Here is a 19,655-nt window from a genome sequence, read left to right on the forward strand (position 1 = left end):
CGCCGATCCGGCCCCGCCCATTCGCTCCTGCGCGTGGTAGCGCGGGATGGGGAGGAGCGTTTGGCCCCTGGCGGCCATTACCCGGAACAATCCCCCGGCTCGGGTCAGGTGACCCTTGGCGGGGCTGGCGGGAGGGGTTGGGGGAGGGGTGAGGGCGTGAACAGGGAAGGGAAAGGAGGGGAGGAGAGAGAAGGGCGGAGTAGGAGGGAGGGGAAGGGGGCGGGGTGGGCGCGGGTCACGTGATTAGGCATGGAGGCGGTGGCGGCGGCCGGGAGGAGCTGCCGGGGCAGAAGCCGCACTTGTTAGTGTAGGGGGAGGAGGAAGGGGCCGGGGGACACCGACACCGTCACCCAGGGACGCCGAGGAGAAGGCGGGAGGGGGGTGGGGGCGAGATCAGGCTCCGACCCCCGGCCGAGGGGATGAGGGGAGCATGGGCGCCAAGGAGTCACGGATCGGATTCCTCAGCTACGAGGAGGCACTGAGGAGAGGTGAGGGGGGAGGGGTTTGGGCGAGCTGCCGGGGAGGCCGGCGACAGGCTGTCCAGAGGGTGGGTGACCGTCGTGGGGGAGGCTGAGTAGGGGGGCGCCTGTGGCGGAAGAGAAAGAGGCGAGTGAGGGGGAAAATTACGGGGGTAAGGGGTCGAGTGCGAAGCAGTATTTGGAAATTGGGATCGTTTGGAAGGGGGCGAAGCTTTCCCAGAGAGAAAGGCTATCAGGCGTTGGCAGGGCAGTGCCCGTGCTATCTGGTGGCGTTGTTAACCTGGATGTGTCCAGGGAAGTCCTCTCCCCCTTTTCTTCGGTGGCCCCAGCCTTTCCAGCCCCCCACATCCTTCACTGCCATTTTCTCTGTATCACTCCTTCATCCAAATCTCCGACTATATCCTAGCCTGGACCCCAGCAGCCCTGGCTGGTCGGAGAGGGGAGGCAGTTGCAAAGCTCTCTGCTGCTAGAAAGTCCCCTTCCTATAGCCAAGTCGCTGCCTTTGCCGATGGCCTTTACCAGCCCCCCTAGGGACTATCAGTATCCACCTCTGCCTCCCCTCAGCCTTTGAGCGACTGACTTTGATAGGAACGACCTGAAATTAAGTTGTCTTTGGAGGTGAGATGAGGCTGGACAGCTGGTGTTGCCACGGACCTTGTCTTAGGTTTCATCTCCGACGTTGGCCATATCCTTTTAATTGCACTTGATTCCCGGTTCTCGCCCCCGCCCCCCTATAAAATGGTATTCGGAAATCCAGCATTCTGATATTGTGTTATAGCTCCCTTTAGAGACTGGTTTTGCTGCCAGCCTTGGCCTACTGCTTATTGGCTCTGATGCACTGTAGGCTGTTAACAGCCCCAACCCCCTACCACTTACTCTGATACCGTTGTTGGTGATCGCGAAAACACACTAACTGGAAGTGTATGTTGCAGTTTATGGCCTGGATGTGACTTAATTTTTCGCGACTGGTGTTCGAGTGTGTGTGTCAGTGTGTGCTTGTATTTCTTTTCGACATTTAATGGATTTTCTTGGTAAGGAGTGAAGACCATTAAGCAGGTATAAAGTGTTAACAGGTTTCCAAGTCAGGGAAACCAGCCATGCTCTAGATGATGGCTTTAGTTAGTATCTAAGGATTTCAAAGAAAAGTTAGATTCAAAGGCTGGAGTTCACAATGGGAATTTTATCATATTCATTTGTAGGAAGAGGAGAGAGGTATGAATTCAGTTGCCTATCACCTGAAAACCAATGCAGAATTGTAAATTTAGTAGGATAACAAAAATAATGCTTTTTATGTGAGGAGTGGTTAGTTTTTTTTCTTGTGGAACACTGCAATGATTGTTCCTATGGACAGTCTCACTTGAATTTCCCCCTCCCTGCCTCAATATGAGAAATATTCCAAATTCTTGATGTGTTTCCAGCCCTCCTAGTATAGTCATTTCCGGGATGCTGTTGGAGCCTGACAGGTCTGTCCTCAATTAAGCAATAGCTTGCAAGGCATAAAAGAGGACATCAATCAAACTGATTTACTGCTTCAATGTTCAGAAGTGTTTAGTTTCTCAAGTTTAAGGTTGTGAATATCAGTGATACAGTTGGTATTACGGAATTCTAAAATTAAACCTTTATCCAATTCTACCCTGCCTAATGTCATAGCAAACTGTAAGATTGTACCTTTGTAAATCTAAATGAATAGGTGGTGATTTTTAAATGGATTTGATGCAAGATTTTTTTGTTATATTTTTTGTGGAATATCTGCCTGCTGAATTTTAATACATCTGTTTGAAGAGGTAGGAAAATATTTGTTAAAACCTTATTTGTAACTATTGAGTGTATTTACATTTATCATTTACCTGCAGAGGAAAATTAAAGCAAAAGCAGAAATCCAGTTGATAAAATAATATTCCTTAATGTAATCTGGGAGGGTTCCCCCTTCCCCCAAATGTAATAACTATTTTAAACATGATACTGTTTAGTCCTGTAAATGTCAAACACTCATAGGATTTCTTTCAATAAGATTGCAGAAGGAGTTTATAAAGCTTTTGACAGAGCTAAAAAAATATTTTAAGTACTCTTAAGGGAACTTTTTTTAGGGCTTGTGAGTAATCTCAGTGGATACTAAACCCTCTATCCATTGTTCTCACCTGTTTGTTTATGGTATGTAAGGAAAAAGAGAAAAGGTAGGATATACATTATGTAGGTTCAGTGTGTGTTACATGAATCATTGAAGAAGCCTGGTAAACTATTACTAAAATATCTCCCTGGTTGGCTTTTCTTAATATTATTGAGCACTAAATAATGCCAAGCTGTAACTTGTTGTGTACCTTAGAGTTGGAACCCTCTCTAGTAGGTTTTCAGAGGCAGTAAATTCCTCGGGAGACTGCCCGTATGTCTCCCAAGGAGCACCTGGTGGATTCAAACCTGCTTTTGGGAATGCTGGGCAGCTTCATACATTTAGGCCACCAAAGCTTCCTAAGCCGTAACTAGGTAGTATTAAAAGGGGGGGAAAAAAAAAAAAAGAAAAAGTATAGATTACCATATGCAAATATGGAATTGCAGGCAGTTTATCTTGCTGAGTGAGGCCTTGGAAGTGAAGTGTTGTGTTAATGACAGATAACACTGCTTCTAAGTGAAAGGGCAGAACTTCTACTTGTTTACATTTGTATAGTTCTAGAAATTAGCAAGATTGTATATATGTGCTATTTTAGCAACATTGTGTCAATTATATCTGTTAACATTTTTCTGAAAGTATACCTTTTGTTTTAGGGAGGTGTATTAGTGGTAACTGTTACTTCTGGTTTGTATTTATCTTAAATATATTGACTAGAACATAATTTTTGGGAGAATGATGGGCTTTCTCCTGTGCCATTAACTGCCTCTGAAATTCTGCTGAAGAGTCGGCTATGGGTCTCTTCTGACTCGATGGTACTCACCAACAACAGAACATAATTTTAGATTGCATATGATTTCTGAGTTTCATTGAAGATTTTTAGCAATATATCTTTTATTTTTTTGCTGCTTCTCCTTATTGTGTTTTAAGGTTGTGGCTTGTGTATTCTTCCAAAATTTGTTCTAATTCCTTGGAACATAACTAGCATTCAAAAAACATTAAATGTAAAATGAGTTGCAGATTAGAGCATTTCAGAACTTTTAAGGAATCTTAAAAATCTCCAATTTTTTTTCCTCACCCCTTTGTGATAATGAACTGTACATGTCAATGTTACTGTATAGTCAGTTAATACTTTTTTTGTATTATATCTTCATTTATTTAGTCAGCAAATTCTCGATGTGTCATGTCTCACAGGGACTCTGAGGAAACAAAAATTAGTAAGATTCTCACTAGCTTGAGTTGGTGATATGTGTATACCTGAAAGATTAACAAGACCATCAAAGAGAATGAGGGTAAAATACTACCTATTAGTGTTGAGTGGACTCTAACTCACAATGACTCTCTTTTTGGTACAGTAGAACTCGTTGCTCCTTAGGATTTCCAAGACTGCCTTTCCAGTTGGATACTGTCACACCTTGTACCCATAAAGTGGATAGTAGGTTTAAAACTGTCTATATTTTGGTGAACAGTGACACGCTTAACCAGTGTTCCTTCAATAATGTATTGGAATTTCAATTTATAGTCTTATTTCAGGTATAGTTGATAATTTTTACATTATATGAAACCCAGTGGAGGGTCACCTGTCAAGTCAATTCAACTCAAGGACAGTAAGTGAATGAGTAAATGTTTAAGAATTTCTGTAACATTAAAAAGTGGTGTATATGCATATAAAAAATGAAGCGGAAGGCATAGCACTCCCTTACCTCAAAACCTACTACACAGCGGTAGTAACCAAAGCAGTACTGGTACAGTGACAGGCACATAGACCAATGGAACAGAATTGAGAACCTAGAAATGGACCCATCTGTCTATGGTCAACTGATACTCGACAAGGAAATAAAACTTTTGAAATGTGGAAATGACAACCTCTTCAACAAACAGTGCTGGCAAAATTGGACTGCTACTTGCCGAAAACTGAAACAGGATTGATATTTCAAACCATACAAAAAATCACCTCAAGATGGATCAGAGACCTGGGACAAAAGCCCAAAACTATAAAGTTCATAAGGTACAAACTGGGATCAAGCTTAGATGGCCTAGCCTGTGGTAGAAAGTGATTGTTAACTATAGCCAAAAATGCTCAATTTGGAGAAGATAAAGTTGATGAATGGGACTGTCTGAAGATTAAATTCTTGTGTACATCATCAAAAACTTGGCCCAGCAGAGTGAAAAGAAAACTTACTGATTGGGGAAAAATATTTGGCAATACCATTCTAGACATAGGTCTCATAGTAACAGTTTGCAGAATCCTACAGGGCCTCCACACGAAAAAGACTGATAACACAATTACAAAATGGCAAAATACATGGAAAGAATTTTTACAAAGGAAGATGTTTGAATGGCCAAGAGACACAGGAAGAAATGTTTAAAATCACTGGCAATAAAGAGAGATGTAAATCAAAACCACAATGAGATACCATCTCACTCCAGTAGCAGTGACAAAGTTTAACAGGACAGCAAGTAATAAATGCTGGAGAGGATGTGACACTGTTGTAAAATGGTACAACTACTCTGGAAAGCAGAGTAAAGTGGTTTCCTCAGAAAGCTGAACAAAGAAATGACATGTGACCCACCTATTCTGCTGCTTGGAATATACCCTGAAAGAGTGAGAACTGAGGCACAAATGGAGATTTGGATAACAGTGTTTGTAGCAGCATTAGTCACTATTGCAAGAATACATGGAAACAGCCCAAATGTCCAAGCAAAATAGAATGGATTCAGAAACTATGGTATATTCACACAATGGAATACTATGCGACATACAGGAGCAATGATTTTGTGAGTCACTACCTAACTTGGGAGGGACTGGAGAGCATCATGCCGAGTGAACTCAGTCCCATAAGGACAAATACTGTATAAAACCATTATTGTAGCACGAGTATGAGGATCCAAGGTGAGGGGAGGGTGGGAGCAGAGGGGTGAGGATGGGCGGAATGTGGAGAGTAGTTAATCGTTGTTGTTGTTATGTGCCACTGAGTTGCTTGCAACTCATAGCAACCTTATGTAAAAGAGCCCTAAACCCTGCTCTATCCTGTGCCAACCTCACTGTTTCTGACACACCTCTTCTCATTACTCCATTCACTGAATTGATCCATCTCATGGAGGATCTTCCTCTCTTGTGCTGTCCCTCCACCTTTCCAAACATGATGTCCCTCTCCAAGGACAGGTCCCTCCTTGCAGCATGCCCAGAGTATGTCAGATGAAGCTTACCTCCAAGGAACAGCCTGGTTTCACCCTCTCCAAGACAAATCTGTTCTCCTAGCAGTCCACTCTTCTCCATCACCACAGCTCAAAGGAATCAATTCTCTTTCTATTATCCCTAGTCATTGTCCAGCTCTCTGACACATAGCATACACTTGTAAAGCCTATGGCTTGGATCAGGTGCACCTTAGTCTCCAGCCAGACAGCGTTGCTCTTCAGTACTCTGGAGAGGTCCCTGATAGTTGACTTTCCCAGTGAAGTTTGTCTCTTGATTTCCTGGCTGCTGGTACCAAGAGTATTGATTGTGGAACCAAGCAAACTAAAACTGTTAACAATCTCAATCTCTTCACCATCCATTATGATGCTACCAACTGGCCCAGTGGTGAGAATCATTGTTTTCTTGATGTTGAGCGTCAATCCATATTGAAGACTGTAGTCCTAGTCCTTGACCTTGTGCAGCAAGTGCTTCAAGTCCTCCTCAGTTTGAGCAAGCAGGGTTGTGTCATCTGCATACGTAGGTTGTTGATGAATCTCCCTCCAATGCTGATGCCACATTCCTCCTATTATAGCCCAGCCCCCCCAGATGATCTGTTCATCAGGTATGGAAACAGAATACATCCTTGGCGGACACCCTTCCGATTTTGAACCATGCAGTGTCTCCTTGCTCTGTTCCGATGACTGCCTCTTGGTTCAAGTATAGGTTTCACATAAGCACAATCAAATGTTCTGGAATTCCCATTTTTCTCAGAGTCAGCCACAGTTTGTTGTGATCCACACAGTCACAAACTTGCATAGACAATGAAACACAGATAGACATTCCTCTGGTAATCATAGAGTTGTACAAAGTGATTGGTGATGGAGGGGTGGGTGAAGCAAATGGGAAAGATTTGGAATGAAAAACAATGTATACGAATGTGTTTTTTAAAAAGTGGTATATATGTTTATCATTTCTAAATAATTAATGTATACTGTGCTTTGAGTAGTGCATTATGTGTTACTGTGCTAACTGAAGGCTCAGCAATTTAAATCCATCAACTGCTCCTTGGGAAAATAATGGGCACTCCTCTGCTGTGTTGTTGTGTGATGGCCCTCTAGCAAGTTTTCAGAGGCAGTTAATCACATGAGAGGAGATTGCCCATGCTTCTTCCACAGAGCAGCTTGTGGATTTGAACCGTGTGCCTTTGGGATGGTAGCAAAACTTTTTACCACCAGAGATTTATGTTTTGGGAAACCTGTTGGAGGGTTACTGTGAGTCAGAGTGGGTTTTTGGTTTATATTATGTGCCATAGTGCACAGAGGTAGCTCTAGCTGTCTAGTCTGTAGGGAATTAAGTTTCTAACCTAGAGGCCATATCTCTGGCAGTTTTAATTAACCAGCAGTTCCACAGGAGAAAGATGAGCAGTCTCCTTCCTTACATTTTACAATTTTGAAAACCCAGTGGCAGGGCGGATAAGAGTTATTTCCAACTTGATGGCATTGAGTGAATGAATCATAATACTTAGGAGGAGTAAGTGCTATAGGAAAGCAAAGTGTGTGTGTGTGGTTGGGGGGGGGTGTTTAAAAACTTCTTGGAAGTGTTGTTTGAATTGGATTGGTTTTGAAAGACGGAGCAGGAGTTGGGCAGAAGGTCTGGATGTGTGAAAGTCAAATATGGTAAATAACGGCTGTTTTAAGTAGGTAGGATGGGATAGGATGGATATTTGTTTGATATTTGGACAGAGTGGTGGCAGTTGGAAGGTAAAATGGTAGAATGTATCCTACATGTGAAGAAAGGTCTTGCTGCCTTATTATTTTATTATCTCTCTGTGTGTGTGTTTTATTATCTCTGTGTGTGTGTGTGTGTGTGTGTGTGTGTGTGTGCGTGTGCGCGCGCGCGCGCACGCGCAGGCCTTCAAATTGGATCTGACTGGCACAGGAGGAGATTGTCCCTCCTTCCGTGGCAGAGCATCTGGTGGATTCGAACCGTGTGCCTCTGGGGTTGCAGTGCAGCATCTTGCCAGTAGGCCACCAGAGCTCCTCAAATTCTGGTATTTAAACTTGCTCAAATTTAGTATGGGAAATCATTCATTGAGTTTTAAATGGGAAAGTCACGTGATCAGATTTCTTTTATAGAAAAAACTATCACTGTGGAGGTGAAATGAAAGAGTATCTGGAAACAAGAAGACTAAGTAGCTATACAGACATCTAAGTGAAAAGTGAGAGGGCATCAGGGATAGAGCACGATGAATTTAAGAGATGCATCTGAGCAAAATTTGGTATGTAGAAAAAAGAGAAATGTTGATGATGACAAACAGGTTTTGGGGGCATAATATGGAATTCCATTTAGGCTAATTTGAGTTTACATTGTTCCTCCATATGGGGGGAAAATGGTATTTGTTGTATAAGTTGTTCATTCCAATCATTATACTTAAAATTCCTAGTCTTTCTTAGTTCTTGTTACTAGTTGTATGTCTTTAATAAAAGCTAGAGACTATCATATAATTTTTTCTGCCCTATAATTGTGATTTCTATTTCATCATGAATTGATAGGAATACCATAGGTCTGTAATAACCTTTTGGTGAAACAAATGAGTAAACCTGAATTTCTCTAAGCCTCTAAGAAAATCTGGAATCTGTTAAATTGCAAATTCTTTGAGGACTATGCCTATATTTTCACTGGCATATGATTCAGTTTTGGCTAATGTTTATTATTGAGCTTATACTCTTTCACAATATTTTAGCTCCTGTTATAATTTTAGCTCCTGTTATACAGATTATTGTGTTTTAAAATCCTTGTATCTGTGACGTTACAGAATAGGATACGAAGACATAGAGAACTTAGCCTTAAAAAGGCAGTGTAAAAAAAAAACAAACCAGTCTTACAGTTTCAGCTTGCTTGGCTCCACAATCAACACTCTTGGCACCAGCAGCAGTCAGGAAATCAAAAGATGAATTACACTGGGAAAATCTGCTGTCAGGGACCTCTCCGGAGTGCTGAGGAGCAATGATGTCAGTCTAGAGAGTAAAGTGTGCCAGACACAGGCAGTGCTCTTCACAGTTACTTGCTATGTATCAGAGAGCTCTATAGTGACTAAGGATGACAGAGATGAATCAGTGTCTTTGAGTTGTGGTGCTGTAGCAAAATATTAAACATAGTGAACCACCAAGAGAACAAACAGGTCTGTCTTGGAGAAGGTGAAACCAAGTTTTTTCTTGAAGGAAAGGATTTTGAAGCTCCGTCTGACATACTTGAGGCATGTGACCAGGAGGGACCAGTCCTTGGAAAAGGACATAATGCGTGGAAGGGTGGAGGGACAGTGGAAGAGAGAAAGACCTTGAATGAGATAGATTGACCCAATAACTGGGTTAATGGGAATGGGTGTGTCGGAGTCTGTGAGATGGACTGAGGACAGGGCTGGCTTCAGAGCTATTGACGTAGGGCCCTAATGAGTTGCAAGGACTCCATAACATATAACAGCAGCAGCTACAATCATGCCTTATTTTATTGCCTTTAGTTTTATTGCATTTTGTAGATACTTTGTTGTGGGGTGTTGTTTTGTTTTTTTTTTTTTCCAAATTGAAAGTCCATTGGTGCAATTTTCTCAACAGCATGTGCTAATTTCATGTTTCAGTGTCCCATTTTTGTAATTTTCTCAATACTTAAAACTTTTCCATCGTAGAGTTAATAGACCATGGTATAAACATAACTTTTATATGCACTGTTGTTGTTGTGTACTGTTGAATTGGAACTAACCCATAGCTGACCCTCCAGTGGGTTTTCAGAGGCAGTTAATTGCACAGGAAGAGATTTCCCTTTCTCCTGCTGAGCAGCTATTGGCCTTGAACTTCATTCCTTTGGGATTGCAGTGCAGCTTCTTGCCACTAGGCAACCAGAGCTCTTACATGCACTGGGAAACAAAAATGTGACTCACTCTATTGTGATATTTGGAACCAAATTCATGTTTCTAAGACTTGTATTGTTAAAGTATATTATTTGGTTTCCTTGTACTACAAATATTATCTCTGGCACACCTTGAATTTATAGGATCCCTGTTAGTGACAAGGTTTGTGGGGATTTGCAATGCTAACCCAGAAGCTTAGTTTCTCTGGCTATTCTAACTCACCATTGTTTTTCTTGGAGAAACATAGACAGTCTCCTCTCATGGTCTTTTTCTCTCTTGGAGCAGCTGATGGATTTGAACCAAGTACTTGGAAGAAGGAGTGACATCCACTTCCATAATAGCTTGCCTCCGAAACCCTATGAACCTGGAGAGAGGATGAAATGCACCCAGGCGGCGAGTACTCTCCTTCATAGGGTCGCTGTGAGTCGCCTGTGACTCGATGGCACTTAACAACAACAACAACAACAACAACAACAACAACAACCACCACCTTTGAGTTGGCAGTGTAACTCCTTATCACTAATTGGGTTTTAATCCAGGAAGTCACACTTGAGAGTTTATACTTGTAATCACATCTCCATATGCTCTTAGCACTGTACTTGTTTCACAATATGCACTTAATTAACTCTGTTAAAGAATTTCATTTGCTAGTCACTTATAGGTTGCTGTGTCTGCTAGTTAAGAAAATGATAGTTGCAGATAGCAACACTTCATTTTACCTACCAGCTAATCCTAAGATGTTCTAAAGCCTTGACTTTCAACCAAGATTCTGTTCACAAAATTTCATAGTATTGACTAAAACAACCCTTCAAATTTACTGCTTTCTAATCAGAACAGTATACTTGGACCAGGAGGCTGGTGTGCAAATGGAACAAGGGAGCACTGCATGGTTTGGAATTGGGAAGGGAATGTGCCAGGGTTGTATTCTCTCTCCATACCTATTCAGTCTATATGCTGAGCAAATTATCTGAGAAGCTGGGCTCTCTAAGGAGATGATGGGCATCAGGATTGGAGGGAGACTCATCAATAACCTGCATTATGCAGATGACACTTGCTGAAAATGAGGAGGGCTTGAAGCACTTGTTGCAGATCAAGGAAGGCAGCCTTTGGTATGGATTCCATCTCAATGTCAGGAAAATAAAGATTCTTACCACTGTACCAATACGCAGCGTTATGATGCATGGAGAGAAGATTGAAACTGTCAACAGCTTCATCTTGCTTGGTTCCACAATTAACATCCATGGTACCAACAGTCGGAAAATAAGGAGATTCATTGTACTGGGAAAATCTGCAGTTAGGTACCTTTCCAAATTACCGAGGAGTAGTAATGTCAGTTTGAAGACTAAGGTGCGTCTGATTCAGGGCATAGTCTTCCCGATCAAAAGCTATGCACCCAAGAGCCGGACAGTGAATAAGAATGATAGGGAAAAAATTGACGACTTTGAGCTGTGGTGTTGGAGAAGAGCACTGAACATCCCATGGACGGCCAAGAGAATGGACACAGATAGGTCTTGGAAGGGTGAAGCTGGAATGCTCTTTGAAGGCAAGAATGATTAAGCTTTGCCTCACATACTTTGGACATGTTGCTAGGAGGTGCTATTCCTAGAAGAAGGACTTGATGTTGAGAAGGGTTGAGGGTCAGTGAAGGAGAGGAAGACCCTCCACCAGGTGAATTGATACGGTGACTGTTGCAATGGACTCTTGTGTGTCAGGAAGTGTGAGGATGGTACAGGATGGAACAAGATTCAGATCTTTTGTTCCTATGAGTTGTGCTTGACTGGATGACACATACCAATAAAAAGAGTAGACTCATAGCTGACTGGGTTTTAATCTTGGGGAAGAGGTTGCCCATAATTCTCGTGTGATGCATCTGGTGAATACAAACTGCCAACCTTTGGGTTGGCAGCACACAATTCCTTACCCACTAGGCTAGCAGAGCTTCACACTATTAAACTTTCATTAATGTTGTACTACCTTCATTCGTATTGGTCAGCTCAGTAACAACCGTCTATGACTTTTTGTTAGCTGTTCTAAAATAATATGCAATTCTTTATCTAGAAACAGAATATTGCAGGCTCTCTTCTGGGATAATATTGCTCTCCCTATTAGAGCATTTATTTTCTTCATTTGAGTTTGTTATTCAGTGAACTCTGTAGCAATAGTGAATACTTGTAAATTTTTATAAATCCTTTTGTAAGTTTACTTGTTATCATTATGTTACTATCAAATTGAAACCCACTCATAGCAGACCCTCCAGTGGGTTTTCAGAGGTTGTAAATTGCATGGGAGGAGACTACACATCTTTCACTGCAGACCCAGAGACAGGCAGTTGAAATATACAAGGCGCTCCTCAGGGGAAAGATGGGCAGTTTCCTCCCATGCGATTTATATCCTTTAAAACTTTAAAAACCAACTAGAAAGTCAACTGTGAGTTGGTTCTCACTCCAAGGCAGGTTTATCTCACACTCTTCTATTACTTAAAAAGGACCATTTTTGCATTAGTCATGTATGGTAACCTAGGTAACCTACAGAGATACTCATCTTTATTTTATCCAGTTGATATGTTTAGAGTGTCAGTGACAAAGTAGGGGGAACACAGTAGTGACCCTTGGATTTTGAGGGATGGACATAATGAAATGACATCATGTGATGGCCAGTGATTTCCCCATTTACCAAACTGGACAGCTGTTGCTTGGCTTTTCTTGTTCATTGTCTATCTTTGTGTGTGAGTGCTGGTACTTGACAATGACAGCACTAAGGCTGCCTCCCAGAAAGATTCCTGGAATTGGGAATGTGATGGCCAAGAAACAAATAATCAGATGTTATCTCAGGAGAAAAAGATCTTTGGTGCTTGTTTATATGATAGGTCACAATAAAAGGGAAGTGATTGTTTTTGCTGTGATTGTAGGAAACCTATTTTGTAGCAGTAGAAAGTAGTGCTGAGAGTTTGGATTAGAAGCTTTAAGGTAAAACAGCTGGTGTGGTGGAGGAATTTATTTGAGTTAAAGTTGGTAGTTTGAAAGTGATACTGAAAAGGCAGAGGTGAGACTGACAGTTCTTTTCATACTGTATCCAGGGAAGCATGGCTTCTGTTTTCAGGGCTTGTCATTGTTTATGCTTCTGCTTTTGCTTTTTTGGGCTTCATGGAACTTTAGTTTAAATCAGACAACTCATCTCCTCCTATATGCAGTCAGTTCACATAGTATACCCATTTAATAATGAAGAACCCTTGGGAATCAGAATAGTTAATGACACATGAGTTACAATTAATTATAGGGAGCGCTGGTGGCCTAGGAGTAAGCCGTCCTTCAATCCCAAAGACTCAGTTTGAATCCACCAGCTCCTTTGGGGAAGAAGGATGGGCAGCTTTCTCCCTTGTGATTTACTGCCTCTGAAAACTCATCTGGAGGTGTCAGCTATGAATCAGTTCCAATTCCATGGAATACAACAAAAACTATTAATCACAGAGACCTACGTATTCAAAGATGATCATATTTAAGGCTATCTCGTAACATCTTGTTTAGAGATTTAATAATCATCAGCCTTTTTGTTTTTTGGAAAGTTCCAAGTACAATCCCTTGTGAAGATGGTTTATGAAAACTGATATTTGACATTTTGCTATAACATGATTCTTAGAGTCCTTTGTACTGGACTGCATTAAAAAAGCAAAACTGTGCTAAAATGAGGTTTAACAGAGGAAGTTTTCCAGCCTTTCAGTCTTTACAGAGGAAGTTCTCTTTCATTTCTATAAAGAAGTTAGATTGTTCCAGGCTCTTACCCCTATGGAAAAGCCTTTTAAGATTTGCTATGGTTTCATGCCTTTTAGTAATGACTTTCCCTCATGAAAGGATCTGGAGAGATTCCATTATGAAAAGCATCCTTCTGTCAAGGTAGGCTTCCTTTTACTCTTTCCCTTGGCTGTAAATGGCACTAACTCATCCACTTAGTTGATGAAGCTAAAAAATCCAGAGACTGTCTCAATTCGTCACTTTCCCTCACCATCTGACCTATTTCTTTATCCTCACTTTGGCTCTGTCATTAAGTCATGTTAGTGCAGTATTTAATCCAGTCATTTAACTTCTGCCACCACGTTAGTCCAAGCTCCCATTATCTTTTGCCAGGATACCGTGCAGTGGTTTCCTGAATAGTTTCATGCTGCAGCTAGTGTGATCTTCTTAAAATTTAAGTCAAATTCTGTTATTCTCAATAAATGTTTCTTTGTATTGTGTGCCATTGGGCTGATTCTGACTAATAGTGACCCCATGTAGTGGAAAAATTACTCCATAGGGTTTCTTAACTAGTAATTGAAAGATCCAAACTCAGTTTGAAGTCCAGAAGCAACACTAGTGAGATTTTTGGTGAAAGGAGGCAGAGGCTTAGCTAAAGGCAACACTGAACAAAGAGTAAAGGTATTTATCCATTCTGCTGGTTAAAGGTAGTCACAGCAGTTTCAAGGGTCTGAGACCATTTCCCATTATTTCAGCACTCTTTGTTTTTATCTCCTGGGATGGATCATAAAATCATGTATAGGTTAACATTAATAAGATTATTTACTGTTTCCTGGAACACAGGGATGTATTTGGGTAGGGTCAGACAAGTCAGTAAAGTGGAATCACTTTGGTTTCAACCTTACAGTAATCTTTTACAGAAGTGGAATCCCAAGTTTTTCTCCCTTGTTTGTGTTTGAACTGCAAACTTTTCAGTTAAAATGTGTGCACTTAATCATGGGTTACCAGGACTCTTCACTCCTTTCCTTGTTAGGTGCTGTCAAGTTGTCTCCAATTCATTCATAGCAACCCTGTCTGTGAATAACAGATCAAAACCTGGCCTGATCCTGTGACAGTCTTAAGAGTCTTCACTGTGCTTAAGCATGCTGTTGAAGTTGCTCTGTCAATCCATCTGGTAAAAGATGCAATCCTTATGTTTCCAATAGTAGCTTACTAGAGGCCAAAACCACACCCACTGCTTTTGAGTTGATTCTGAATCATAGTAATCGTAGACAACTTCTACTCCGTAGGGTTTCTGAAGCCATAAGCTTTATAGAAGCAGGTGTAGACTGCCATGCCGTTCTCCTGTGGAAAAGCTTGTAGGTTTGATGGCTATTTGTTAATTTTAACCCAAAATTTATCAGTTATCTTTGCTTCCCCCAAGAGTCTTTTTTTAAAAAAAAAATTCTATGGTTAATGCTTTTCTCTACCCACCCCTTTTGCCCCCTTAGTCGTCTTTTAGTTTTTAATGTTATCAACGTGAGATAGGTAGATACAGTAAATGAACACTTGAACTGAGTAGAAATGCATAGACCAGACGTTATTCTTTGTCAGAGAATATCTAGAGACTAAATACCTCTTTACAGTTGATTATGATGAGGACAAAAAAGTGCTTATTCTTTTTTGTCTTAAAAGTGTAGTAAGGGGTAATTATCTAATGATGAAAGTATTTTGTGGTGTTGGGCCACTGCTGTCATGGATATTAAATTGAAGTTGACAGAAGAGTGCCAAGAAAATAGATTTAAATAATGAAATAGAATATCAACTGAATGAATAATACTTGGCAGTAAGTAAGTCTTAGATAAATGTTCCTTTTTGAGTGAATCATATTTTTTCTATTATTTCAGTAAAGTCTCAAACGAAACTTCTTTTTCGGTAGAACTGCTTATATATTGCGTATGTGATCCATCTACAAGCATGAACCAGAAATACGGTCATCAGTTTCTTAACTTTGTTCGCATTTAGTTGATCACAGTGTCTCTTTTGTACTACCTTCTTAGATGTTTCTTCTCCACTTCACAGTCACATGAAAGCCTTAAAAAAAGACCTTCAACTGTCCCTCAGGCTATTCATCTCCTACCCCTATAAGCCACTCTTTGTATTTTCACCAGAGGATCTTTGTGAATGCACACTTGGTCATTTTACTTATATACCCTTCAGTGGAAATTATCTCTACCCAGTGGCTTGAATTTAATCTTTTTATCTTGGCAAACCAGAATTTTGGTGATTTAGTTCCTGCTTGAACTCTCTGTGCTTTTGCAAATGCTGCTTCCTAGATTTTGGAATGTTCTACTTCACCCATCCAACTACTTTTCAGAAGGAAGAAATAAGAGGGAACTTAGTGCTTAATGTGGTGTTTTTATTATGTTTTGTTAGAAAGGAAGGATTTATTGCATGTATTACTTTTATTTAGTTATAACTAACATATAGTGAGAGGAATGTGAATCCCAGAACATTTGATTGTGCTTATGCAAAACCTATACTTGGACTAGGAGGCAGTCATTAGAACAGAACAAGGAAACACTGCATGGTTCAAAATTGGAAGGGTTTCTGCCAGGGATGTATTCTGTCTCCATACGTTTTCAATCTGTATGCAGAACAGATCATTGGGGGGCTGGGCTATACAAGGAAGAATGTGGCATAAGGATTGGAGGAAGACTCATCAACAACCTGCATTACACAGATGACACAACCCTGACTGAAGAGGACCTGAAGTACTTGCTACAGAAGGTCAAAGACTACAGCCTTCAATATAGATTAAAGCTCAACATAAAAGAAAGAAACCAAGAAACAAAAAAAAAAACCAAACAAAAAACCAACAAAAAACCCAAAGATTCTCACCAACTGTTGGAGCATTACAATAGATGGTGAAGAGATTGAGATTGTTAACAGCTTTAGTTTTCTTCGTTCCACAGTCACCACTCTTGGTACCAGCAGCCAGGAAATCAAAAGACAAATTGCATTGGGAAAAATCTGCTGTCAGGGACCTCTCCAAAGTACTGAAGAGCAACAGTTGTCAGTCTGGAGACTAAAGTGTGCCTGATCCAGGCTATAGCCTTCACAATTACTTGCTATGCATCTGAAAGATGTACAATGACTAGGTATAATAGAGAATTGATGCCTTTGAGCTGTGGTGCTGGAGAACAATATTGAATATACCATATATTGCCAGGAGAACAAACAGGTCTGTCCTGGAGAGGGTGAAACCAGGGTGAAACTTTGCCCCTTGAAGGCAAGGATTCTTAAGCTTTGTCTGACCTACTTTGGACATGTTGCAAGGAGGGACCAGTCCTTGGAGAGGGACATCACACACTTGGAAGGGTGGAGGGACAGCATAAGAGAGGAAGACCCTCGATGAAATGGATTGATTCAGTGTAATGAAGGTAGATGTGTCTGAGACAATAAGTTGAGCACAGGATAGAACAGGTTTCAGGGCTATTGTACTCAGTGGCAAATAACAACAACATATAGTGAAGTTGTCAGGTGACATTAAGTCTACCTGGACCTATAGCAGCCCTGTAAATAACAGATCAGAACGTTGTCTTATCCTGCACTTTCGTTATGATCTCTGCCATGCTTAAGCCCATTGTTGGAGTAACTGTGTCAAGTCCATCTCATTGAGGATCTATTTCAGTTAGGGCCACTGTAATTTATTTATAGAAGTTGACATAGTGCCTAACATCAATTACATGCTCATCAGTGAGTTGAAGTGCATCTTTCTTTCTGTCTACCTTCCCAGATCTTCATCCATGGAGAATCAGTCCAGGTGCCGGGAACTTTCACAAGCTGTTTCTGACATTGCTCCTGCATTACCTTGCTGTACCTGCTATTTATACGCATTTATTTTGGTTTATCCAGGACTTTTTACTGGTTTATTCCTGTTTGACACTCTATGAAGTATGTGAATTTCTGTCCCAAATAAACTGAACTAGAATCTATACTTTTAAACAAGATCTTTAGAATCACATGAGGATCCAGCTAAAATGTAGATTCTGAAACCTTCTTTCCAGAATGGAAATACAAATTCTCAACAGGGAGTCAAACCTGAATGAACCAGTTTCAAGCTGTGGTTATTCCATTGCATTACAGCTGCTAGTTTAATTGACTGACTGTTCTACTTTATTAGCGTTCTGAATTCCTTGAGATTAAGGACTGAGACCTGGAAGATGTCTGCAGGGGCTTATTAAAATCTTAATGACTAAATGGACCAGTTTATTTCCCTGTAAATAAAGGAGAAAGATTCAACTCTTTGGCAACAAGTCATAGATGAAGTAATTCATAGCTGACCCTCCCTTGGATTTCTGAGGTCACTGGAAGAGATTGCCTGTCTTTCTCCCATGGAGAAATCCCTGGTGGATTTGAACCACCAGAAAGTTACTTTCTTTGGGCTAGCAGCACAGTTCTCCATGGACTATGCCACCAGAGCTCCCAGAGCAGGAACTTATTAAAATGTTAGTGGTTAAATGAATTCGTTTTCTGCCCTGTGAATAAAAACGGAAGACAGAATAAAATAGCAATAGTTTAATCAATTGTACTCTTACAGGATAACTTTTGTTCATGACTTTTTGTGCAAATAATTAAGTCTTCCAGGGATATGAACATGTAGAATATGTGTTGTAAATAATGCCTCTTGGCTCTATATTAAAAGTATCAGGATTTATAAAATACTTAGGGTATAGAAGGAAAAAGGCAATTGGAGGAGATTTCCCATCCTTCTCCCAAGGAGCAAGTTAGTTGGATCCAAACTGTGTGCCTTTGTGATTGCAGCTCACTTCATACCAGTAGGCCACCAGAGCTCCCTGTGTTACAAATAGCACCTGTGGAGCTCTGGTAGCCTAGTGGTAAGAAACTGTGCTCTAATCCCAAAGGCACACAGTTCAAATACAGCACCTGGTCTGTGGGAAGAGGATGGACAGCCTTCTCCTGTGCAATTTATTGTCTATGAAAACCTGCTGGAGGGTCAGCTATGTTTTGGTTCTAACTCAGCTGTACACAACAACAATTAAATTTTAGGGAGCTCTGGTGTCTTAGTGGTATTATGCTGCCAATGCAAAGGTACATGATTTGAATCCCCTAGCTTTTCCATGGGAGATAAGTGGGCAGTCTTTCCCCCTACAATTTAGTGCTTCTGAAAACCTGCCAGAGGATGAACTATGGGCTGGTTCATACTCGATGACACACAACAGCAACAATTACATTCAGAAGTCAGTTTTTGCAGATGAATGAGAGTCTGATTGTTCTCAGACCTTCATATTTTTCCTAACTATGGTGCTTCAATCTAGGGGATTATCACTCCATATTATTGAGCCAGCTTGATGGCAGTGAGTTTGATTTTGTACTGTGGTAAGCACATACTAGGTATTCAGTAAAAGAGTCTTAGTGGTGCAGTGGTTGAGTCCTCAGCTGCTAACCTATAGGTTGGTGGTTTGCTTCCACCTACTGCCTCTGCAAAACGAAGATGTTATAGTCAGTTTCTATAAGGAACAGACGTCTAAAAGCAACACACTATTAGACCCTTGCCCTCTCCTCTGCCATCATTGTGATCTCTGCCTGTTCAAGCCCATTGTTGGCAATCACTGTCACTCCCATCTCCTTGAGGGTCTTCATCTTTTTTACTGACTTTCTACCTTTTCCAGCATGCTGTCTTTTTCCAAGGATTGGCCCCACCTGACCACATGTCCAAAGTAAGTGAGATGAAATTTCACCACCTTGTTTTTAAGGAACACCATGGCTGCAGTTCTTCCAGGACAGATTTGTTTGTTCATATGGTAGTCCATAGTATATTCAAAGCTTGGGGCACGGGCCTGGATATTGAAAAGTAGACTGTGTCCCACTGGGTCCTCACTTGGAAGCTGATGTGTGAATCTGTTAGATTTTGGATTTGAAAGGTGGATTCTTGTTTTGGTTGAAGGTCAGGTGTGGACTTCTTGGTTGTTTTTATTTCACGCACAGCTGTGTGTGAGCCGATTTGATTTGCAAGTTTTGGCTAACAACGAACTGTTGGCTGGTTTTAATTTTGTTTAGAATGAGCATTCTTAGTACTACAGCACTGGGTCTTTTCACTGAGATAACTTGGGGTTGCTGTGATACTGAACGCTGCTAGTGTGTCCAGTGCCATAATGGTCACCCGTGGTGGGACAGTGTTTGGTGGAGCTCCCAGATTAAGACAGGCTTGGAAGCAGGAGTGGCATTCACTTTCTTTTTTTTTTTTAATTATTAAATT

The 19,655-nt window shown here is 41.0% G+C and overlaps 1 protein-coding gene across 1 annotated transcript in view; it reads left to right on the forward strand.

Annotated features, from left to right (window-relative positions):
* The first annotated feature begins 430 nt into the window (after nucleotides 1-430).
* Nucleotides 431-19,655, forward strand: part of USP32 (ubiquitin specific peptidase 32) — a 191,442-nt gene continuing 172,217 nt past the window's right edge. The window contains exon 1 of the mRNA XM_006899474.1: nucleotides 431-488. Within this exon, the coding sequence (XP_006899536.1) occupies nucleotides 431-488 (58 nt within the window). The remainder of the gene's footprint in view (nucleotides 489-19,655) is intronic.

This window comes from Elephantulus edwardii, unplaced genomic scaffold (genome assembly GCF_000299155.1).
Source record: "Elephantulus edwardii isolate Elephantulus edwardi_28Jun2011 unplaced genomic scaffold, EleEdw1.0 scaffold00257, whole genome shotgun sequence".
Lineage (NCBI taxonomy): Eukaryota > Metazoa > Chordata > Mammalia > Macroscelidea > Macroscelididae > Elephantulus > Elephantulus edwardii.